At 46.0% G+C, this 23769-nt stretch overlaps 1 protein-coding gene and 1 long non-coding RNA gene across 2 annotated transcripts in view; one reads left to right on the top strand and one right to left on the bottom strand.

The window, feature by feature from the left end:
• LOC144819879 (uncharacterized) overlaps window positions 1-23769 on the top strand; it is a 305031-nt gene that overhangs the window by 237926 nt on the left and 43336 nt on the right. The gene's annotated exons all lie outside the window — the stretch shown is intronic.
• Window positions 6455-7399, bottom strand: LOC144819144 (olfactory receptor 1f45-like). The gene has a single exon (XM_078677124.1). It carries the CDS (start codon window positions 7397-7399, stop codon window positions 6455-6457), a length of 945 nt encoding a protein of 314 aa, XP_078533250.1.

Raw genomic sequence — 23769 nt, 5'->3', positions numbered from 1 at the left:
GAGTGTTTCGGTGAACACCGTGTCCGCAAGAGCCTTACCAGGGAACCGCCATTGCCGTTCAAAGCCGCCAGGTCGTGGTATATCTAGCTGTAACGCCACTGGGGAGTGGTCCGAAAGTGTACGCGGCAGTGTGGTGTGTGATGTCACCCATTCAGCCACCCCGGGGGAGAGCAGCCAGTAATCTAGTCTAGTCCAAGTGTTATGGAAGCTGGAATGGTGTGTATACTCCGTGGAATTCCCGTGTAGTCTAGCTTCGATGTCTACGAGGGAGTAGTCCTCACATATTTCAACCATGACCGGTCTGGAGTGTTTCTTAGTGTCTGCAGCGGTGGAAGTCCCGTCCCGTGTGGGGTTAAGGAGTAAATTAAAGTCCCCCCCGACAAGTAAGTGGCCAGTGGCTGTCGTGGTCAGTTTGTCTGTAAGTTGTGAAAGAAGGCAGGGGTGTCAACATTGGGGCCATACACGTTTACCAGGGTAACCGTCTGATGAAACAGTGAGCCTGTCACCAACAAGTATCTGCCCTCCGGGTCTTCCACCGTGGAGTGTAGCATGAAGGGTATTCGCTTATGCACCAAGATGGCCACCCCCCTGGAGTATCTGCTAAAGTCAGAGAAAAAGCGGTGTGATCCCCAGCTCCTCGCCAGCAGCCGGGACCCCGTAGGACTCAGGTGCGTCTCCTGAAGAAACGCAATATCGATTGTATGTCTGCCGAGGTAGTTGAAGACCTGCCTGCACTTCCTTGTGTCGTTTAGGCCCCTGACATTCCAGGACATCAGGGTAATCCGGGATAAGTCATCCCGCCTAGGCTGTCTGGTCATAAGAGATCGTGTCTATATGTGCAATCCAGGGTGAGCCAGGGGCTACTGAGACGTGCGATGGAATGTGGTGTGTGTCTGCCATCTGTGCGCAGAATGCTTTCAAACTAACTAACAAACTTACCCTACCCCCTCCCCCCACCTAGCCTCCAAACAACCCAGGGAGGCATATCCCTATGAACCAAGCAGCGAGCCAAACAAAACACAGGGTTGCAAAATACAATGAAAGAGTATAGCTCAGCTGCATTAAGAAAAAGAGTAGTGAGACAACAGTGGCATCCGCCATGGGGAGTGGCAACGCCACGCCGGTCGGGGAGTAAACGATATAGGATGATCTGCGCACGAGCGACCAAACCAGTCCGTGCGCCAGGTAACAAGAGCAAAAAATGTTTCAGCCCAAAATGTCTAGATAAAATGTTCAGCCATTGCCCGTCTCGGCAAATAAATCAACGCTGGTTTGGGAGGCATGTCCGAGCGGGGAAGCAGGCGGGTGGGACCCAGACCGAGAGGGGCCCTCGTCACGTCGCTTATAATGGTGGCAAAATTCCTGGGCCTCCGTGGGTGTTTCAAAGATGCGGGGCCTGCCATCAATGTCCACTTTGAGTCTAGCTGGGTAGAGCATTCCGTAGCGCAGACCAAGATTCCGAAGTGTGGCCTTAACCCCGTTGAACTTTTTGCGCGCTTCCTGGACTGTGAAGGTGAAATCAGGAAAGAAGGAAAGCGTGTTGCCCTGCCATGTCACCTCACCACGGTCCCTTGCCGCCCGGAGGACTGTGTCGCGGTCTCTGAAGTTCATGAGGCGGGCTACGATGGGGCGTGGTGGGAGACCTGTTTTGGGCCGGGGCCCCAGCGATCTGTGGGCACGTTCCACCACAAAGCCCTGAGTGAAGGATTCTCGGCCAAAGAGATCAATGAGCAACTGTTCAACAAACGTGTCCATCCGGCCAGTTTGCGTCGTCTCCGCCAGGCCAGTAATGCGCACGTTGTTTCTTCGTCCCCGGGCTTCAAGATCCTCATTTTTGATGGCCACCTCCTTGAGGATCCTCTCCACTCTCTCCAGCCTCTTCAGGGATTTCGCTGCGCCATCTTCTACATCGGAAATCCTGGATTCTGCTAGGTCCAGCCGTCGGTCGTGTGCCTGGAGTTTGGAGTCCATGTCGTCCATGCGGCGCTCCAGACTGTCAAAGCGCCCGTCCAGCGCCTTGAAACCTGCCCTCATCTCTGTCATCATGGCTGTCATGAGGGAGGTGGTATCTTCCCGGTCCTCACCCCCAGTCGCCTCCATTCGGGCCTCCAGTGGGGGGTCAGTGACGGGTAGGGAGGCCCCAGCAAAGTTCAGTTTGCGCTGATTGAGGTCGCGCTTTCCCATTGTGGTCGCGCTGCAGGGCCACCCGGCCCAGGTCTTCGTGTGTCTTCTCGTCCCCTCGCACCGGCACTGTCAGAAATGGCTGTGTGGCCGTGCCGGGCAATGGGTCTTGTACCCTCTGTAGTGGCTGAGTAGGGCTCTGTCTGGTTCGGGTCACCCGCAGCAGTGGATGGCGTCCTGTGAGGTGTGGGTCAGGCGACCACGGAGCAATTCCTCCAGGCGCCCTCGTGGTCCGGTAGGACAGGCTGTGAGTCCTTGTAGTCCCCTCCCTACCGGGGGGGGTAGAGGGGGCAAGCCGCGCCGCAGACGCGAGGACGGGCAATGCTGGCGCCAGCGGCACCCAGAGCGGCCCACAGGCCAACTCCCCCTTGGTAACTTAGCATGAGCAGACAGGCTTATCCAAAAGGCAATGTGTAGAGTATTTGCACCCAGACAAACAGTAACACAGTGAAAAAGATACAAAAAGACACCCCACCAGTTTAGGAAAATAAAGTAACTTTAGCTAAACCAAGCAAGAACAAACCAAAACAAAAATCCAACGTACACAATTCAAATTCAAAATATAACATTTAAAAGGATTACTGCACAAATACAGCTCACAGAACCATATAGCTCCAACTTGGGATATTACAACACCCTGACAAGCACAAATCCAAAGAACGGTGCCAACCATGAGGTGTGCGGGCCAGACACGGAGTCACATGGACTGACATGTAACAGTACCTTGGAAAACGAAGTTAACAGGACTGTGCATGGCATGGTGGAAGTGAGGTGTCGATTGCCAAGACAAGGCCAGCGTCTTACTGCCACAGGGGAGGCAAGGGCGTGAGGAGTCGAGTCCCCGAGGAGGCGAGGCATCGAAACCAGGCTGGCATGGGACGTGAGGCAGTGTCTGCCGTGAACCAATGTTTCCGTTCAGCAGAGCAGTGTCGATGAGTTCTGGAAGTCATGGACATTAGTTATCAGCTCCGTGATGTTAAGAGGCAAGCTCTGGTGGCGATCGACAGCAATGCGAGAGCTAATGTCAGAGTGATCGATAACTTGCAGGAGTTGGAGCTGTGGTGCAGGCAGGGAGGTGCGTTGTGCTCTTCATGCGCGGTGCCCCCGGCCTTGGTGCAGGTCGCTGCATCACTGGCAGTGTCAATAACTTGTCAGTGTTGTTTTTCTTGGGTTGCAGCAACAACCACACGATTCCAAGGGCCCAGGAACTGGAATTGGCACCCTTTGGCAATCAGGAGTTCTGCAGGGGAATACAGGTGCTGTTAAGCAAGATGCAGGTGAAGTCTTTGTGTCCTGAGACTTCAGAACAGAAGGCAAGCTCTACTTTATGCTCTTGGAGAATCGTCTTAAACAGGATACCACAGCAAGGCAAAAGTCCAGTCCTTTCCACTGCCCATGGACAGAAGCAGCAACTGCAGCACAACCCAGCAAAGCAACACACAGCAAAAGGGCAGTACTCCTCCTAAAAGCTCTTGAGCTCTTCTTCTTGGCAGGGCCCTCATAGTCCAGGAGTAATCTAAAGTTCTGGGGTTTCAGGTCTAATATTTATACCCCATTTTGTCTTTGAAGCCTTTGTGGCAAGGGTCTCTGAGCCCAGTCCAAACCAGTTCTGCCCTCTTTGGTCCAGCTTCACTACAGGAAGTGGAGACAGCATTGTGCAGAGCAGACATGGCTTATTCAGGTGCAAGTTGAAACTCCTCCCACAACTCTAAATGCAGACCAGGTGTATTCCGCCCAGCTATGCGTCACCCAGGAAAGGCAGGACACACTTCAATCCCCTTATGACTGTCTAGAGTGAATGCACATCCCCAGCTCCTATCACTCCAAAAACAGATGCTGAATACACAAACAAGCAGAGGCACACAAAATTGTCAAGTAAGTAAATGCTTACTTTCTAAAAGTTTATTTTTATAAAGAAGGGGGGTTTGGCCGTGTGTGAAAGAGGGTAGGTTGGGCCTTTAAAGTAATACAACAGGGGATTTTACCTATACCTCTAGTACTGATTGAAAAAACAATTAATGCATAAAGAAGGGTAAACCAAAATTTATTAGTTTGCCCTGACACTTGATTTATGTCATTCTTTTTTTGAGTTGTGCCATCGGCATTCGTTACATTCCCTGTGTTAAACAATATCCAAACATAGTAAATACTGGAACAAGAATGTGGGTGCAATCATAATTGGTTCACCCCCTGGAATGTAATTTCATTTGTCAACCGTAGTGTTTTTTCTTGTACTGTCCTTTGGAAACTGTTGAATGATTTTCTTCATATTATTTTTTTGTAACTAGAGAGCACAATTGTATTGTATGATTATTTGTTTCATATTAATTGAATATATTGTTTTTGTTTTTTAACATTGATGTATGGTTTAATGTGAAGTTGATGATGTTCCTTCTCTGATCTGAAATGATAAAAGTTCTAAAACTAAAAAAAAAGAATGACATAAATCAAGTGTCAGGGCAAACTAATAAATGTTGGTTTACCCTTCTTTATGCATTAATTGTTTTTTCAATCAGTACTAGAGGTATAGGTAAAATCCCCTGTTGTATTACTTTCTAAAAGTGGCATTTTTTAACACACAATTTAAAAAAATCACCTTTACCAAAAGATGTGTTATTAAATTCTTAGGGCCAGATGTATCAAGCGTTTTCCCGTTCGCAAACGGGACGATTCACAGAATCGGCTCATTTGCAAACAGAAAAAAGCCTTTTGGGATGTACCATCCCAAAAGGCAATCGCAAAATAGGGAGTCACAACTACAAGTTGGTGATCATTTGCGAATTCCAAGTGAAATGCACTTCTTTGCATTTTTCTAGGTGCCATGTGGCGCACATACATGCCCTTAGGGTATGTATTTGTGCCACATGTACACACATGTATATTTCACGGGTGCAACAGGGTGTCCATTTGGCACCCTTGCAACCTTGAAATTTCATGCACAATTTGCGAGTACCTATTGGGTACTCGCAAATTGCGCATTCAATTCCCATTCATTCCTATGGGCCTCTAGGCCCATAGGAATGAATGGGAAGCCATTCCTTATTTGCGACTCACAATTTGCGAGCCGCAAATAAGGAATAGGTAGGAATCGCAATTATTATTGCGAAACCTACATACATTGCATTTTGCAATTCCATAATTGAGAATCAGTAAAATTCGCTATTATGGAATTGCAAAATTCAATGTTGATACATCTGGCCTTTAGTTCAGAGAGCCTAAACTCCAAATCTCTAGCTGTTCCCAAATGAAAGTTACCCATATTAAATGTTACAGTTCAGCTCCAAAGGTAGCCTTTGTGACAGCTAGCCTTTCAACAGTGAAAAGGGAAATACACAGTATTTCACTATCAGGACATGTAGCACACGGCAGCACTTGACCTATTTTTCACATATACTACACCCTGCCAATGGGGGTACCTGGGCCTACCTGAGGGGTGCCTTACATGTAAGAAAAGGGTCAATATGGCAGTTCAAACCTGCGCACGTAGACACTACATTGGTAGGTCTGAGACACATTTACAGGGCTATTTGTGTGGGTGGCACAAGCAGTGCTTCATGCTCACTAGTAGCATTTAATACAGGCCCTGGCATACTCAGTGCACTTTTTAGGGACTTACCAGTAAACCAAATACGCCAATCTTGGATAACCAATCAGAATCACAGTTTACACAGAGAGCATATGCACTTTAGCACTGATTAGCATTGGACGAGTGCCAAGAGTCCTAAAGCCAACGAAAAATTGGTCAAAAAGCAAAAAGTCTGGGGGTAAACATGCTAAAAATGCCAGGTCTAACAAGGCTTTTTAGCTTCCTGTGTACCACAAGGGAAAGCCTAAATATATTTCCAACATACTTGCTTTACTGCAAAAATCTACCTATCTCAAAGAAGAGGAGCAACTAAACAATTGAAACACCTGATGGTGGAGAAAAGAGTGCCATGGCAAAGTGGAGTTAGGCTGTATTACGAAGGGTAATACAGTGGTAAGGCTGCTTCGAGTATGTGACAACAGCATCTGCATTAGAATGCTATAATTTTATCACCTTTTTAATTAGGGGTTTATGGGCATTTTAAACTAGATTTCAGATTCATGAGTAAAATTACAACACATACAGTCCATGTTTCATTCACGATTATTGGAACACTATAACTGAATGAACATTCAGATACATTAAAAACATGTACATGAAAAATATATGTGATATAACATTTTCCTACAGTTTCTCTAATTGGATGCCACTACACCAAGAACCCCAAAGACACTATAGACATGATGTTTACTTATTCAAGGAAAATACCCTTTTGACCAGGACCTTAGACAAAGCCATCTTGACCTCTTTGTTTCTAATACTATAGACAAATGGGTTGAGCAGGGAACAGCCCATGGTGTGCAGCACACTGACAATGATGTCTTTATTGAGCAAATAGGCTGAGGCTGGGCGGATATATGTGTACAACAATGGGGCGTATGTCATAGCCACAACAGAGAGGTGGGAGGAGCAGGTGGAGAAAGCCTTGGATCTCCCTTCCTTTGAGTGCATTCTCCAGATGCTGTGGATGATGAGGATGTAAGAGATGATGATGCAGAAGAAGGGGATCAGCAGGAACAGTGATGTCTCAGTCAAAAGCAGGAGCTCGTTGGGAGATGTGTCAGAGCAAGATAGCTTGAAAAGAGGTGCAAGGTCACAGAAGTAGTGCTGTATCTCATTGGATCCACAGTAGGATAGTCTAGCTGCCAGGATACTGTGTGCTGCAGAGTGTAGAGAGACAATCAGCCAGGATCCAGCCACCAGTCGTACCTGGATTCCCTTACTCATCAGAAAGACATAATGCAGTGGTTTACTGATGGCAAGGTACCGATCGACGGCCATGATGGCCAACAGAAAGAGAGTCATGTTCCCAAAGGAAAGTAAGAAATGGAGTTGCAGAAAGCATCCCACAAAAGAGATACTTTTCTTTTTTGAAAAGACATTGGCCAGCAAATTGGGAGCTGTGCAGGTTGTCAGGCAGATGTCCATAAACGACAAGATGCTGAGAAAGAAATACATAGGTGTGTTAAGCTGAGCATCCACCTGAATGATGAAAATGATAGTCCAATTTGCCACTTGGGTTATCAGGTATATTGTTAGAAAAGCCACAAACAGAATGACCTTGTGATTTGGAGGCTCTGAAAATCCAAGGAGGATGAATTCGGATACACCACTGTGGTTCCTCTTCTCCATTGGTCTAAACGATTGGCCTTTTAGGAAACATATTTTGAATATTGAGATTTCAAACAGTCACACACATGCTACATTGATTTTTACTACATTAGATAATGTGGCAGTCTATCAGTGGCAATAACAGTGGATAAATTATCTAATGGGAAAACCAGAATAGGCAGAGAGTGAGAGGAGTAATAGCAGACCGTGAAAGTGCCCACAGATGAAGGGACAATGTTGAGAAATGGAGTAGGAGGATACATAAGAATGGTGAATGTAGCAGGCTGAACACTGGTCTAAAAACTGATATCTGATATACTGGAAACAAGTGCATTGATTTCAGTCATTGTGAGATGTGGTGTAACTTATGTCATCCCAAATAAATTAAATGCACTCTGTGAATCAGACAGGCCAATAATGCTTACTAAGGCTCTTCCAATAGTCAGATCTCTGAACAAACACATTATGGTCTCGTACAGAGGGAACATTGTTGATCTTCATCGGAATCAGAGACGGCAGAGAAGACAAACAAAGTAGGCCACTTTGTTGCTGAACTTTACCTGACCCTGGACTGTTGATGAACATTTTAATCTGCCATTGTAGATGTCAACCTTTGTCTATATATAAATATCTATGTAGTGTACATTGAGTGCTTGAATAACAAATACTACACCAAGCAGTGAGGGAACTGCTTTGCTTTGCAGTACCGGTTTCTTTGGTTCCAGCATGAGAGTTTCTTGTCCCTTAAGAAGATTGTAAAGCATATCGAGGGATGTAGGAAAGTGCCCTTTTGCATGGTTACGTCCACTTTTTGCCTGACGTCTCATGCAGCCTGACTTGATGTGCTCTGGGTCCCTGACAATCAGGTTCCCACGGCCTGTGTTTTTTCCCAAGACTGTAATTTGTACCCACAATTGGCACATCTCTGGCCGCAGGTAAGCCCTTTGTAAAAGGTACCATGGGTACCAAGGGCAATAAGACCAGGGAAGACCTTTAAGGGCTGCAGCACCTATTGTGCCACCCTTAGGGACCCTGTACCTCTATACCCACACACTGCTATTGCAGGCTGCATGTTTTGGTGCAGGGAAAAGTGAAGTGTCGACATAGCACATATCTCTGTCTGCCATGCCTGCAACCCACTGCCTAAGGCCTAAGTAAGTCACCCCTCAAAAAGGGTGCACTAGCCCTAAGGTGAGGGTACAGTGGCATGAGACCTGTACCCCTACATTGTAAGTGTAATAATAATAATAATAAGGAAGCTTATAAAGCGCCTGGTTACGCCCAACGGCGTGTCCCCGCGCTACAGCGAGTGAGAAATCCCAAAGCCCCCTACTGTGCTCAGGCGCCCAGGAATTTTATTGAAGGAACAGATGTGTTTTGAGCTTTCTTCTGAACCTGATCTCCGAGGGTTCCAATCGAAGCTCAAGCGGGAGTTTGTTCCAGCTCCTAGCTGCCAGAAGCCGGAAGGATCTGCCACCTATTCGGGTCTTTTTGACTTTGGGGATAACCAACAGGCCAGTTCCAGTAGATCTAAGGGACCGGCCGGGCCTGTAGGCAGTGATGAGGTTCTGCAGGGGCCTAGGCCCAATGCCTTGAATAATCCGGTGGCACGTACATAGGGCCTTAAACGCAATTCTCTTTCTGACAGGGAGCCAATGAAGAGCCTCCAGGGCACTTTTAGCGGCGTCCCTTCTAGGGAGCCTAAGGACCAACCGAGCCGCAGCATTTTGCAGCACCTGCAATCGGTCTAGGCTCCTAACTGTGGCACCTAAATACAATAGGTTACCATATTCTAATCGAGAGGTGACAAGGGCATGCACTAGCGTCCTTCTAGCTTCTATAGGGAGAAGGTCCATAATTTTGCGTAGACCTTTAAGGACACCAAAGCACGCCCCCACCACACGACTAATCTGCGGTTCGAATGTAAGGTCCGAATCTACCCATACACCCAGGTTCTTAGCCTGGTGGCATGGCATGGGGACTGGGCCTAGACAGGTTGGCCACCATGCCGATGACCACACAGACGGGCCCCCCCCCCACCACGAGCACCTCTGTCTTGCTACCATTCAGCCTCAGGCAGTTGTTGGCCATCCAGGAGGCAAGCTCCTGCAAGTGTAGTAAAGCCATAAAGGGAATATGGTCTGGGAGTTTGTCATTACAGACTCCACAGCTCCTTAATGGCTTTACTAAAAAATGGGAAGTTTGGTAGCAAACTTCTAAGCACATTTAACCCATACCAATGCCAGTGTTGGATTTAATTCAAAATGCACTCAGAGGGCATCTTAGAGACACCCCCTTAGAATCAACCACCCCTGGTGTGGTTCCTGAATGGCTACCCGCCAATTGCCACCACCAGCCAGGTTTCTGGACCCCTGGGGAGAGAGCTTCCGCTCTCTGGGTCCAGAAACAAAGGTCATCCTGGGCAGAGGAATCATGCCTCCTCCCCCAGGGTGGGCTGGGTCCACGAAAAGAGAAGCTTCAAAGGCCTGTCGCCTTTGGAAGCTGTCACTGACTTTTGCTGCCCCCAGAAACTGTCTCCCACCAGTTCTGGCCTCCACTTTGGGTGGGAGAATCGGCGGGAAAACCATACTAGGAAGAGAGGTGTGCCTTCCATTGCCAACCCCACCAATCAGGTGGGGGAGGCGAGCGGAAGCACACATCTTAGTCCCCTCCATATTGAAGATGGGGGGACTCAGACAATTAGGAAGAGGCAAATGCCCCCTCCCACTAGAGGGTGGCATAATAGGGGGTGTACCCACCCCAAGGAAGGGACTCTTTAGTCCCGACCTGCACACCCCTTTAACGCCCCTAAATTTAGTATTTAGGCCCCTGCACTCTGCACCCGGCTGTCCCAGTCCCGCTGGTGGTGCATCTCGAGTGCCAATCTAGACCTTGGAGAACCCCCAAAACTCCCACTTGTAAGTCATGTACTTACCTGGATAAGCACTAACACTTTTCTCCCATAGGAACCTATGTTAAGAGATTTTGGGCCTAAAAATGTTCTAAGTGTTGAACTGTTGTTGTATGGAGAAAAGAAAACTCAATTGCAAAGTACAAAAAGTCATGCTTACCTTGTATTGTGAGATGCTGAGGTGTGGTATCTAGGCATACCACCCCCAGTACTCAAAGTAATCCAAATGTAACTAAAAGCAACCTGAAAGTACTTATTGTATAACTCAAACTGCATTTTAAAGTGATACAAACCTTTAACAACTGCACATTCAGCTACAACTGCATTTCCTTGAACAGTATTGCATTTGAGAATATATTTTACTTACCTGTGCCAAGCACTACTTAGTTCTTAAATAAAACATAAGTATACCTTTTTATACTTACCTAATTGGTCTGGATTTCGTCTCTGTCTCTGAGTGTGTGTGTAATCAGTCCTTGAGTGAGTGACTACAATAAATGCTTATCACATGCTCTGGATAAGCCTAACTGCATGCCCACACTACCACAAATAGAGCTGTTAGTACTTACCTAATTCAGCTTCAGCTATACCTCTAGGGACGCCCTGGACTTTGTGCACACTATACATTACTTTGGTACAGTATATACAGAGCCAGCTTTCTACAAGGGAATTCTTAACTCTTGCACAATTCAGCAATGAGTCACAATACTTAGTACTCTCATACACTGTTGTCTTCCTATTGAAGACTAACCTTTTCAGTGATCATTTAACTTCTTTGACATCTAATTCCTGCTTTCTCTCTGTTTTCAGTAGGACATAGGTGTCAGATTTTCTCAGATTTAGGTTGTGACTTGTCTTTGTCCCAGGGCATGTAGTCTCTAACAGAGAAGTTTAATCTCTTACAGATCCCAAAGTATTTCAAAATGTATGAATAAATATGGACGACTTGCAAAAAAGATTTCATCAGACAAGGCTGCCCGCTTTTTCCACTGCTATTTGCTTGGGCACTGGAGTCTTTGTCAATTAAGCTCCGGAAGAAGATCAGGGTCTGGGGCATTGAAATTGAAGACTCCATCCAAGTGATCTCAGTGTACATGGACAACACCTTGTTTTACGAAACACATCCAAGAGAATCTCGTCCAAGGTTGTCCATGGTAGGACTGAGAATCAACAGAAAAATACTCTTGTTGTTTCCTCTGGTGTCCCTGGTAGGATGCTTTGAGAACCAGCTGCCTAAAATGGAATTTGAATAAGTTCAAGTACATCAAAATAATGGTGACACTGACAACTTAGAAACAGTACTGGTACAATGTGGGGAGGATACTGGATGGGTTACAGTCATCAATACAGTTTCAGAAAATGTGGTCCCTATCTATTACAGGAAGAATTATAATTGCAAAGATGGTGATTCTCCCTAGATGTCTCTACACTGTATAAAACTCTTTGTGCCCTCTGCCACACAACACATTCAAAACTGCTGGTCTTTCTGGTATGGGCTGGAAAGTGGAGCAGAGTCGTTCTGGATATGTTTAAATTGGATCAAGGGGTGTAGGGATTGGGACTATACAGCATGCAACCAAATTGGCCACAGACGAGGATAATTGGAAGAAATGACTGTTAAGTGGACCTGTAATGACACCCCATGATGGAATTGCCAATGAAAGAGTTGGGAGTGGCTGGGGAGTATTCATAATCATATATAGTGAGACATACTGCCTGGGTCTGGAAGTAAAGGGCCTCTGGGGTCCTCAGGCATTCACAATTCTTGAGGGACCTTCAATTGTGGGTACTGCAACTGTTTAAGCGCATAACTACGGATATGTTAATCACACAGTGGAGGGAGGGAAGATGTCAGTCGTTGGGTAACGTATGCTCTGGGGACATGATTTTCTCTTCCAGGGCCCACATGAAGCATTCATGGTAGTGTAGGATCACAATGCCAAGATTGCTGGGACTGCCAGAGATGTAGACTGGATTTCTGGAGCCAGCTCCTTGGATAGAGACTCTTCAGGCAGCCCTTGATCTGGGTACAGACAGAGCTGAAAGACAGATTGGCCTGGGGGGATGATTTAGGCAAATGTCTTTCAGATAGCCACTGGAAGATCACTTGTGCCTTGATAAAAGGGGTCTTTGGCAACTCCAGAGTCAAACTGATTCACTTTAATTATGTGCATTATATGTATCTGACCTAAATTAAGCTAAGTAGAATCTATCCAAGAAGATGTGGGCAATGAGGGGCCTCTTTTATACACATTACATGGTCTTGTGATGGGATTTCAGTCTACTGGTTGGAAGTGGTGACGCAACCAATGATAGTGACAGGGATTGTTGTGGGCCCCTCCCAATGGGAATGCAGGTTGCGCATAACAGTGAAATTGAAAAAAAATACAATGAAGTATAGGTTTCTGCATGTAGCGCTAATTCTATGGAAAGGGCCTACAGCCATAGGCTAGTTAGGGACTAGAAGGACTGCTGCATCTCTATGGGTAAGGGACACAACTGAGTGGGCACTGGCATAAGGGACACACATTTGAGTGTCCTAGAGGAATGAAAAGGTGTCAGAATTGATCTTTGTGGGAGGACATATAAAGAACATTTGATGAAGCAGGGGCTCAGGTAGCACAGCCGGAATCGCAGCAACAGGACTCAGACAGCAGCACATGAAGATTCTGGAATCAAAGACGGACAGACTGGCAGGAGGCAATTAGTAGAACTTATGGGGAACTGGGACATCAACGGTACATCAACAGAAAAAGAAGAAAAGACTTGCTGTATGTTCCTTGTACATTGGTACTATATGGAAGGGGAGGAATCACTCTCTGGCAGTGTTAACCGAGAAATAGGTAACACAACCTGTGGGTGGGTGGAATATGTGGGATTGCTTTTATTGTTATGTGTTTGACAACTGTCATGAAAACTGAAAATAAATATTTTTTTTTTAAACAAGGGTCACTGGGGAAATACATACAAATTTCACTAAGGGCCTGAAAATATGTTCTTCGTAATATTGAGACCCATGCATAAACTTGGAATTATGAGTTTGAATGTGTTTAACGCAGGCGATAATTATCGTATGAGTTAACTGACTCGCTCTTACCTGTTTGGCCGGTTGTCTTGTTTGCTGGTGCTCTCCTTTCTGCACCTCTGTATTGCCTGAGGACTGCTCTGGGAGGCCATATCGTCGTCCTTGTTGCCCCACGCTACACGCTCCCCGCTCCTGATCGCGGACCGCAGACTGCCTGAAACTACATTCCCCACAAGGCAGTGTGGTCTCACGAGAGGAGCAGCGTGAGGACTTGTGCAACCAAGCCAGCTGGGATTTAAATCGGCAAGGGATCTCCCGCGGCGCGGGAAGCTCTTATCTGTTTGGCCGGTTGTTTTGTTTGCTTGTGCTCTCCTTTCTGCACCTCTGTATTGCCTGAGGACTGCTCTGGGAGGCCATATCGTCGTCCTTGTTGCTCCACGCTACATGCTCCAAGCTCCTGATCGAGGACCGCAGACTCCCTGAAACTACATCCCCCACAAGGCAGTGCGGTCTCGCGAGAGGAGCTGTGTGAGGACTTGTGCCACCAAGCCAGCTGGGATTTAAATCTGCAGGGGAGCTCCCGCGGCGCAGGACACGCGTGGGACACACGCGGGCTCGCCGGGGCTAAGCCCGGGCCAAGGGCGGGCCTGTCATCACCCAGAGGAGGCCGGGCTGGGCCAGGACTCTTGGTTTTACTTTCTATTTCCAGTAAGACATTTCTTAGTTTTTCTTATGTTAACTAGCAAACTTTGGGACTTGATTATTGTGGTGATCAGTATATTCATCCCTGACTCTAGTTAGGGCATATCGGGACCGAAGTCCACTTTTGAGATCATACATAGCTAAAGTATGGGTTTCAACATGGGGAAAAGAAAACTCCATACCTCTGCACAGGGACCAAAAACAAAGAAGGTCCCTGACTCAAGTACATCTTTAATGAAATACCTGACTGGGGCAGTTGGCGCCTTAGAGAAGCAAATTATCAATGTTGAGGAGGCTTTGAATAAAGAGTCGCAAAACCTGTCATCAAATAGGAGCACCAGGTCCTTTAGTCATGACCTGCGGGATGGGGGAGCAGTACTCCAAGTATCATCTTTGGGTCCTTTTAGTGGTCCCAATGGTTGTGTCCAAACTGGGTGTGATGAAATATTTGAAATCGATCATGAGGGCGCAGCATCATCTCCATTAAAACGTTCATGCAACCAAAAGAAATAGAGATTTTAGCTGAATTACCCCCATTAGTACATGAGGTCTCGGCTACACCTGATCCTGGAAGATCTAATCTTGACCCAAATTTGCGAAAGGATTGTCCAGTTGCAGCTAAGGTTAAAGAGCGAAACCCTTGTTCCAACAGAAAATCCAAACCCATAAATAAAGGTCAAGCTCCTAATGGTGTGCCAGGGATATCAAATATGTTATCCCAGTTAACCATCCTCCTTAAAGAGTCTACTAGTACCCTGGTATCAAGACTAGATAAAATTGAGTTAGACCTGACATACATTTTTAAGACCCTTAAAGTAAGCGCAGGGGAAAATTGTAGTCAGAATACATGCATTGATATTAATACAAATAGAGCACAGACCACTGTGAAGGAAAATTATAATCCACCTCAAGACCCCCCGCCATTAAACCTAATAGCTTCTATTACTGCGCCCCTTAAAGGTTCACATAGGAATGGGGGGACAAGACGTTTGATAACATGTCACTTGATCCTTCGTTTGATAAAGCACCCAAGTTAAGTAATAATGTGGTTTATGCTCAAGAAAGCTTTTCTTAATGTGTATATTTAAATCTTCCACCTGCCGCAGTTCCATATACCATAATTCTGACAAATGTCCCTCCATCTCTTGGGAGTAAAAATGAATCGGGGGTTACCTTGAAGAACAAAACAATTCATTATCTAGGTCTTAGAACAGGGCTAACAAGAGAGATGTTTGCAACATTCAAGATGGTTAGACGCGTATCATGGGTGGGTCCCCACAGTAAAACCTTTAAAGGAGATTGTGTCGTCTTATTATTAGGCTCACCAGCATTAGTCCATGAAATACTCACTCGATCAGGCTTAAATGAATCCACGGTTGATGGTATAAAGGTTTTCCCCTGGGGTATTTCTACCGGCTGGTGGGGCAACAGAAAAATATTGGTCGCGAAAACAGCTCCCATTTGAATAGTAATTGGAGATATAATCTGGAAATATCAAATAGGTATTTTCCATTATACTCCTTAGAGGATGTTGATTGACTTCAAGATAATAGAGGAAATCGAACTAGAACAAAGGATCAGTCTCCTTTACTTTGCAAGCTAGAGAATGCCTTGAAACCACAGGAAAATTATTGGGAATGAATACTTTTGTAGCGAGGGAAATTGAGGAACTGCCCTTAACATCTTGCAGACCTGTATATCAAAAAGCCTGCAAGGATATCGAGAGCTTGGAAACATTCTTGCCAGTTGATAATGAGAACAAAGCTTTTAACGTTGAGTTAAGAGGCCAAACATCTAGCCTTGATTCCCCTTCATTAAGGGTGGTAGGTCCCCTTATGGTAGATACGTTAGATGGGTTAAACTCAAGCTTGACAGAACAGGTACAGGTATTGGAACTCCAAACAGAGCCATCACAAGAGTTGGTGAGCGTAATTTCCTGGAATATTTCTGGGCTTCGATATAAGGCTTCCAATCAGGTGTGGATTGACTTCATAAGGAATTGTGATATATTATGTCTGCAGGAAACCTGGCTGTTGGCCGAATTGCACATAGATGGATTTAAAACGTTCCATATACCAGCACTATACTCACCCCATGGCAGGAACAAAGGGGGGATTTGTGTATACATTTCGAACTTGTTATAGGTTAGGAAGATTAAAGTATTCAGGACTTCTACCTATTATCAAATAGTAAACATCCACGTCTCTAACAAAATTGTGGTTGCAGTTATAAACTTTTATAACAACATAGACAAGGGAAATGTCAGCAGCGTTTTAAAAAATCTTAATGAGGACATGTGTGGTTTACCTGTAACGACGGGGATGGATGTTATCACAATTTGGAGCAGGGACTTTAACACCGGAATTTGCTCAGAGGCGCATTGTGGGCTATAGGAAAATGAGGTAGATCAAAATACCTATATGCACCACTTAGTTCACTCTGAAAGGGAGGAAAGTTTTAACGAGATCATGGTTTCTCATGACCTTGGTTTTGCTAACAAGTTATGCTCTCCCCCAGTTGAATTTGGTTCAACGTTCATTGGTAGAGGTGCTAGCTCCCCCATAGACTTTATTATAGTCCCAAATAGGTATGCATCCTGATTAAACGAGTTTATCATCCACCCCAATGGGTTAAGCGACAATCTTCCACTGAGCATTAAAATGAGTCTCCCCCGTAATAGTATTATACCGGTGGTTGAGAGGTTGGCCTGGACACAAGACCCTGTATTGGAGCGGCAAAACGGATCCTCCTTGAGCTGGGCGGTAAAGATTCAGAGGTTCTGAATCCTAAAATAATGTCCAAGGCAAAAGATTATATCTTAGAGTGCCTTAGCGAAAAGATTGGGCACAAGGATATCTTCATTGCGCACTCACGGATTGTGCTGGTGATCCTAGAAATATTGAGTCGCCCTGACAGAAAGATAACTAATAATAAGAATGGTCGGTTCGATACAACCTGCACTAGGACCTACTCTGCTTTAAAGGCTACCCTCCATAAGACTGTTAGAGATAATGAAGAAATTAGGGGGCTTAGGAGGGCATATAATAGTGCCAGGAGGAATCGAAAGAAGGAAATTAAAGAGCAGGCTTGGCAGAATCTATATGAGGATTCCCTTAAAAGGGACTGTTCACATTTTTGGCAGGCAGCTAAGGCGCCGTTTTTTGCCAATAAAGAGTCAGTTAGAATGGAGATTGCAATCAGTGAGAACACCTGGGTTGATTTCTTTTCCCTGGTTTATGGGCTACAATGTAGGAGATCCTGCTACCCTTGAAGACCAGTCAACAGTAGACACTGTTGTTCCTTCCATCCTAATTGATGTATATCTTACTCATGGTGAAGTCCTGATGGCCATAAATGAGAGCAAGGGCAGAAAGGCTCCAGGTCCCGACGGTACACCGATAGACTTGTATACATTTACAATGGACGTTTGGTCTCCATTGTTAACTCGGGTACAAAACGCCTGTTGTGCTGAGGGTTTTATAAAAACTTGGTCGGAGTCCGTCATTATACCAATTTTTTAAAAAGGGGCTAGGGATAACCCCGTTTGTTATCGACCTATATCGCTCCTAGATTCACTCATGAAGGTTGCCGGCAGGGTGATCCTTAATAGACTGCAACAGTGGGCTGAGGATAATAATATTCTAAGCCCTGTGCAATACGGTTTTAGGGAGGGTAGGGGAACGGTCAAACAAGTTTTACATTTTATCTTAATTCAGGGGAAGTACATCCATGCCAAGGAGGGGAATTTATTCGCATTTTTTGCCGCCCTAACCGCGGCCTTTGATTCTGTTGTCCATACTAGGTTATGTTGAGCCCTCGCTGGTTCTATTTTTGAGGCAACTATACGCAGGAGCCTCAGCTAGGGTAAGGTATGGCCTAAAGGGAGAATGCACTAAGTCGTTCTGCGTGGAGAGGGGTGTTAGACAAGGTTGCGTACTGGCCCCATTCCTCTTCTCTATATATACCAACGCTTTAGAGGAGGAACTGGTGGCCAGTGCGAAAGACCCTCCAAAAATGAACAACAGGTCATCTCTATTCAGGTCATAGAAAACGCTTTTTCAAGATTCATATTAGCAGTCCCACAAAGCACACCGGTTTTTAACTGCCACAGTGAATTAGGGATTTCGCATATTGCCGATTTGATTAAAATGCAGCCTATGCTACTTTGGCATAGAGTTTGGACATCGTCACACTTGCTACTAAATAGAGACATTTTAATAGACTCCCTGGGTCTAGAACAGTCTGGTAAAATCCCCTGGTTAAGTTATATAAGAAAGTTGTCCAATGATCTAGGGAGAATAGATTTTTATACTGATCCAGGTACAATGTGCACTATGTCCAGAAAAAAGCTAAAAGGACTCTGTTTAAATCACTTTGAGTATTTAAGAATTGGGCTGGAAATTAATAAAAGTACCATCCTTCGGCACCAATTGACCTTGAACTGTGGTTCTATCCAACCATATTTAGTAGTGTGCCTAGGTGGTTACGATAGATACATCCTGACCAGGTTCAGGTTCGACACTTTTCACCGTTTAGTATCTTTTCCTACCACTAATAATTGGTCTAGAAAACTTTGCACATGCCCATGTGATAATCTTTCAATGCAAACTACAATGCATGTGACTCTTTTTTGTAAATTTTATACTAATGAACGTGCTAGATGGATTATCCCTTTTCTAAAAACAGGTGCATGGAGGCAATGTCGTCCAGCCTTTTTATTCTTACAATTACTAGAAAATGTGTATGTTATTGGAATTATGACTGTTTTTTTAAAATGTGCAATAAGAAAAAGGAAAAGTCTAACTTTTTTATAAAAATTAACTGATTAGTGTACTTTGAGGGCTGCTGTTTGATGTATTTTACTTCGTAAATGAAATTAATTGTATCTTTTATGGTATTTGCTGCTTTTATGGTTTTATATAGTATTTAAAATCGAATAAAGCATTTTCTGATCTGATCTAACTCACTCTTCATTACATTTTAGCAGGTCTAACCTGCCGAAATTTAACAGGGGAAAAGCATGCAGTATTTATCATAATTTGAGGAATGCCTTAGAGTAGCCCAAGAAAATATCACGAAAAATGTGATTTAAAAATATCCAATTTTACATCCTACCAGGCATATCTTACGCCACAGAAGCTTCAGCATTTCTACCTAGACACACAATTTCTCTGCCTACGCTGCCAGACCCACAGCGCCACATTCCGGCATATGTTGGGGAGCTGCCCAATCATACAATCCTACTGGGACACAATCCACTCTATGCTACGGGAGCTCACAGGGCTACCTGACATAGCCACATGGGGAGCCTGTGCACTCTGTGTATTCCAGTACAGGAAACACTATATAAAATTCAGACACGGTTTGCATCACTGGCCATCCTACTGGCGAAACGGGGCATTACAATGCACTGGCATGCTCCCGTGGGACCCCTGCTGGCAGCCTGGACGGGAGCAGTCGATAAATGAGGCATGGCAGAGGAGGATGCACTAAGAAACGAGGAGGCAAAGGGTGTGCGGCCTCGCCGCGTCGCCACAGAATGGGCCGCCCTCCTCCAGCGGTTCTGACAGCAGATGACCGAAACTCAACCACCATTGTCACAGCCGACCAACTCTGCGACACCCAACCCAACGCCCACAGCTGAAGCTCCGGATATAATCGCACCCCAGTAAACAACACAACTCGCGCCCCTCGACATGACCACATTGAATAGTGAATAGACGCATGCCCGCCCACCACCCCCCACCCAAACACCATATCCCCAGTTAGACCATAAATTAAGAAATAAACAGATTACCCAAGATCTCACCTACAGGGTTTACTTCAACACGGGAATAATGAACCACATCCCCTTAAACACAAGACCTGGCTAATTTCCTAACAGTCGTTCCCACCTCCATGCCACTGCACCACAAAAATGGGAGTGTAATTCAGTATGAAATGTAAGCATGAACAATGTGATACAGTTGTAAAACAGAAATGTAAAGTGAAAAACCTAATCAAATGGTTTATCAAAATACCATATTTTGAGAATGTTGGTGTTAATCTCCCAAATCTGCATGTTATTCCCCATAAACGTACCCTGTAGTATCATTATTTATCAAGTTTGATAAATAGCACCTATGTTCAAAATCCTATCAGCAATGCAATCTTGGCTGCCTTTGGTGGCTTGATCTGAGCAGCAGGAAAATCCCCAAAGAATATGCGTGAGGCTTGGTGTGAAACAACCAAGATAAAAAATATTACTGTTAAAGAAATACAGGCTATAAAGATCAACACAATGTAAATGAATGTAGAGAAAATAGAGATCAGAGATTAGTATTAACCAACCTTAGAGAAAAATAAGTATCCCCTTAGGAAATAATTGGGCTAAAATGTTCATATTCAGCCAATGGAAAAGTTAGAGAAATTCCCAAAAATGGCAAAGTTCCAATATGGAAATCCTTAAGGGACCGAGGATCTAAGAAGGTGAAGGACTACAAAATGAGGACAATTCAGCAGGATTTAAGTGCCCAGAAAGGTGACATAAGGAACCCAAGAGTTTAGAAGTAATTACATTCTGACTACAAAACCACTGGTATACCAGTGACACTATTGATAAAAAGGGGTAATCTGGAGTACTGTGGTACACACTTAAGGTCTCACTCCCTTTCATAATTGTTGATTACTGGCACGAATGTAAGGAACAACTAATGAAAACATGATAGAAAGAGAAGTCTTCAGCTGGGGATTGTGCAGAGCCAATCTCGAAAATATTTCTATAGCACTAAGGTGGCAATTTCTTAACAACCACAGTAAGCATCTACACAAATGGGAAATAACAGGAAGTTATATCTGTGGGGCAAAGAACTCTCAGGTGCTGGTGAATGCCTGGAGTCATGTTTATCCTACCATAGAGACAACTAGGCACATCTTGCTTCTGCACTTGATGCAATAATAATGGCGGATGATGTGCCCTGTATACGGACAGCTACAGTGGTATGTGACAGTATGTGTCCCACTTTGTTTCCAGGGAAGGGCACAACAAAATTGGTGAATCAGCTCTGGGGAAGGAACAGAAGAGGCAGATTTGCAAGAGTGATCACAAGCTGAATATTCTTTCTGAGCTATCAGAAAATGTAGGTCTATTATCACAACATTACAAACCTCAGCTGTACAGTGCAACATTGAAGTCTTTTTAGGTTTCTATTGCCATAGGCATGTGTTCCTCCAGACCATGGGTACTCACAAACTTTCTCTCGGGGGCCAAATTTACAGTGTGGTTTGTGTCCGAAGTCCGCACCGGTGGGGGGGGGGGTCAGTGGGGCAGGGGGTGGGGCTAGAGCAACAAAAAAAACTGTGACCATGAGGTTGATCACAGGTCCCTGCAGCGGACGCCTTCGTCCACTGAGCCACCAGACCCGGCATACACACATATCTCTCTCTCTCTCTCTCTCTCTCTCTCTCTCTCTCTCTCTCTTTCTCTCTCTCTGTCTCCCTCCCTCTCGTTCTCCCTCTGTCTCCCTCTCTCTCCCTCCCTCTCTCTCCCTCTCTCCCTCTGTCTCTCTGTCTCCCCGTCTCCCTCTGTCTCACTCACTCTGACTCTCTCACTCCCTCTCACTTCCTCTCACTCCCTCTCTCATCTCTCCCTCTGTCTCACTCCCTCTCTTCTTCTGTCTCACTCACTCTGACTGTCTCACTCTCTCTCTCTCTGTCTCCCTCTCTCACTCTCTCTGTTTCCTTCTCCCTCACTCTGTTTCCCTCTCCCTAACTCTATTTCCCTCTCCCTCACTCTATTTCCCTCTCCCTCACTCTATTTCCCTCTCCCTCACTCTCTCTCCTTCCCTCTCTCTCCTTCCCTCTCTCTCCTTCCCTCTCCCATCTTCCCTCTGTCTCCCTCTCTCTCCTTCCCTCTCCATCATTCCCTCTGTCTCCCTCTCTCTCCTTCCCTCTCCCTCACTTTGAGGTCTCCCTCACTCTGAGGTATCCCTCTGTCTCCCTCACTCTGAGGTCTCCCTCTCTCTCCTTCCCTCTACCTCACTTTGAGGTCTCCCTCACTCTGAGGTCTCCCTCACTCTGAGGTCTCCCTCTCTCTCCTTACCTCCCCCTGACTCTGAGGTCTCCCTCTCTCTGAGGTCTCCCTCTCTCTCCTTCCCTCCCCCTCACTCTGAGGTCTCCCTCACTCTGTCTTCCTCACTCTGTCACCCTCTCTCTCCCTCCCTCTCCCACTCTTTACCTCCCACTCCCTCCCTCACTCTCCCTCTGTCTTTCTCTCTGTCTTTCTCTCCCCCTCCCTCTGTCTCCCTCTCCCTCCCTTTCCCTCCCTCGGTCTCCCTCTCCCTCCCTTTCCCTCCCACCCTTGCTCTCCCTCCCTCTCCCTGCATTTCCGTCCCTCCTTCTCGCTCTCCCTCCCTCCCTTGCTTTCCCTCCCTCCCTCCCTTGCTCTCCCTCACTCCCTCTCCCTCCCTTTCCCTCCCTCTGTCTCCCTCCCTCTGTCTGCCTCCCTTTCCCTCCCTCCCTCTCCCTCCCTTTCCCTCCCTTTCCCTCCCTCCCTCGCTTTCCCTCCCTCCCTCGCTCTCCCTCCCTTTTCCTCCCTTTCCCTCCCTCCCTCCCTCTCCCTCCCTTTCCCTCCCTCTCGCTCTCCCTCCCTCTGTCTCCCTCTCCCTCCCTTTCCTTCCCTCTGTCTCCCTCCCTCTGTCTGCCTCCCTTTTCCTCCCTCTCTCTCCCTCCCTTGCTTTCCCTCCCTACCTCGCTCTCCCTTCCTCCCGCCCTCTCCCTTTCCCTCTCCCTTTCCCTCCATCTGTCTTCCTCCCTCTGTCTACCTCCCTTTCCCTCCCTCCCTCGCTCTCCCTCCCTTTCCCTCCCTCTGTCTACCTCCCTTTCCCTCCCTCCCTCGCTCTCCCTCCCTTTCCCTCCCTCTGTCTGCCTCCCTTTCCCTCCCTCCCTCTCCCTCCCTTTCCCTACCTCCCTCTATTTCCCTCCCTCCCTCGCTCTCCCTCCCTCTGTCACCTCACCCTGCCTGTGTGTGCCTGGGGTTTGACAGCTTCCAGGCGCGCACACACACACAGCCGCACCCGAGCACTTCACAGGTCTTTAAAAGACCATTGGCATGTTAATGAGGCTTTGTTCAACTCTCAGCGCCCCTGCAGCAGAGTCTCTGAGTCGAGCTCTGGTTGCAGACACTTTAAAAAAACTAAAAAAACTCGGGTACGATGTCTGCAAGGTCCGCGGGCCGCCAGGGAAGGCCGTACTATGAGTACCCCTGCTCCAGACGTTCTGTTAAAAGGGCTCAAAGCCGGCATACACACACTTGGTATTATGCTTCATCATAGGGTATCTCTTTGCATAGAACATAAGAACAAAGAGGGCCATGTAACAGGCCCTGTGATATTCCCTACCTCATAGAAACAATACACATGTACACATTCTTCACTACAGGCCATATTTAAAAATGTTCAATGTTTTTTAACCCATTTATATTTACATTCCAAAGAACTGACAAGATTAAAAGAAACCACTGTTCACATTAGGACATTTTGTCAGTTTTCCTGCTCACTCAACATCAACATGTTTCAGCCTTTACTGCCTAAATGGCTGAGCAGTTTTCTTTTGTTCGGAACAAATGACCCTACCTGTCTACCACTTTCCTACTCCTGTTATGCGTATGTGTATGTACGTAGGGCTATTAGTAAAACAACTGCAGCCAACGATTATTGTCAGCCTTAGGGTAGTCTTTGTTCCCAAACCTTTACCTCCACCCCTCCTATGTTACTG

Source organism: Lissotriton helveticus, chromosome 2_1 (genome assembly GCF_964261635.1).
Source record: "Lissotriton helveticus chromosome 2_1, aLisHel1.1, whole genome shotgun sequence".
NCBI lineage: Eukaryota > Metazoa > Chordata > Amphibia > Caudata > Salamandridae > Lissotriton > Lissotriton helveticus.
Note: the sequence above shows the minus strand (reverse complement) of the source record. Positions and strands in the feature narration are given on the sequence as shown.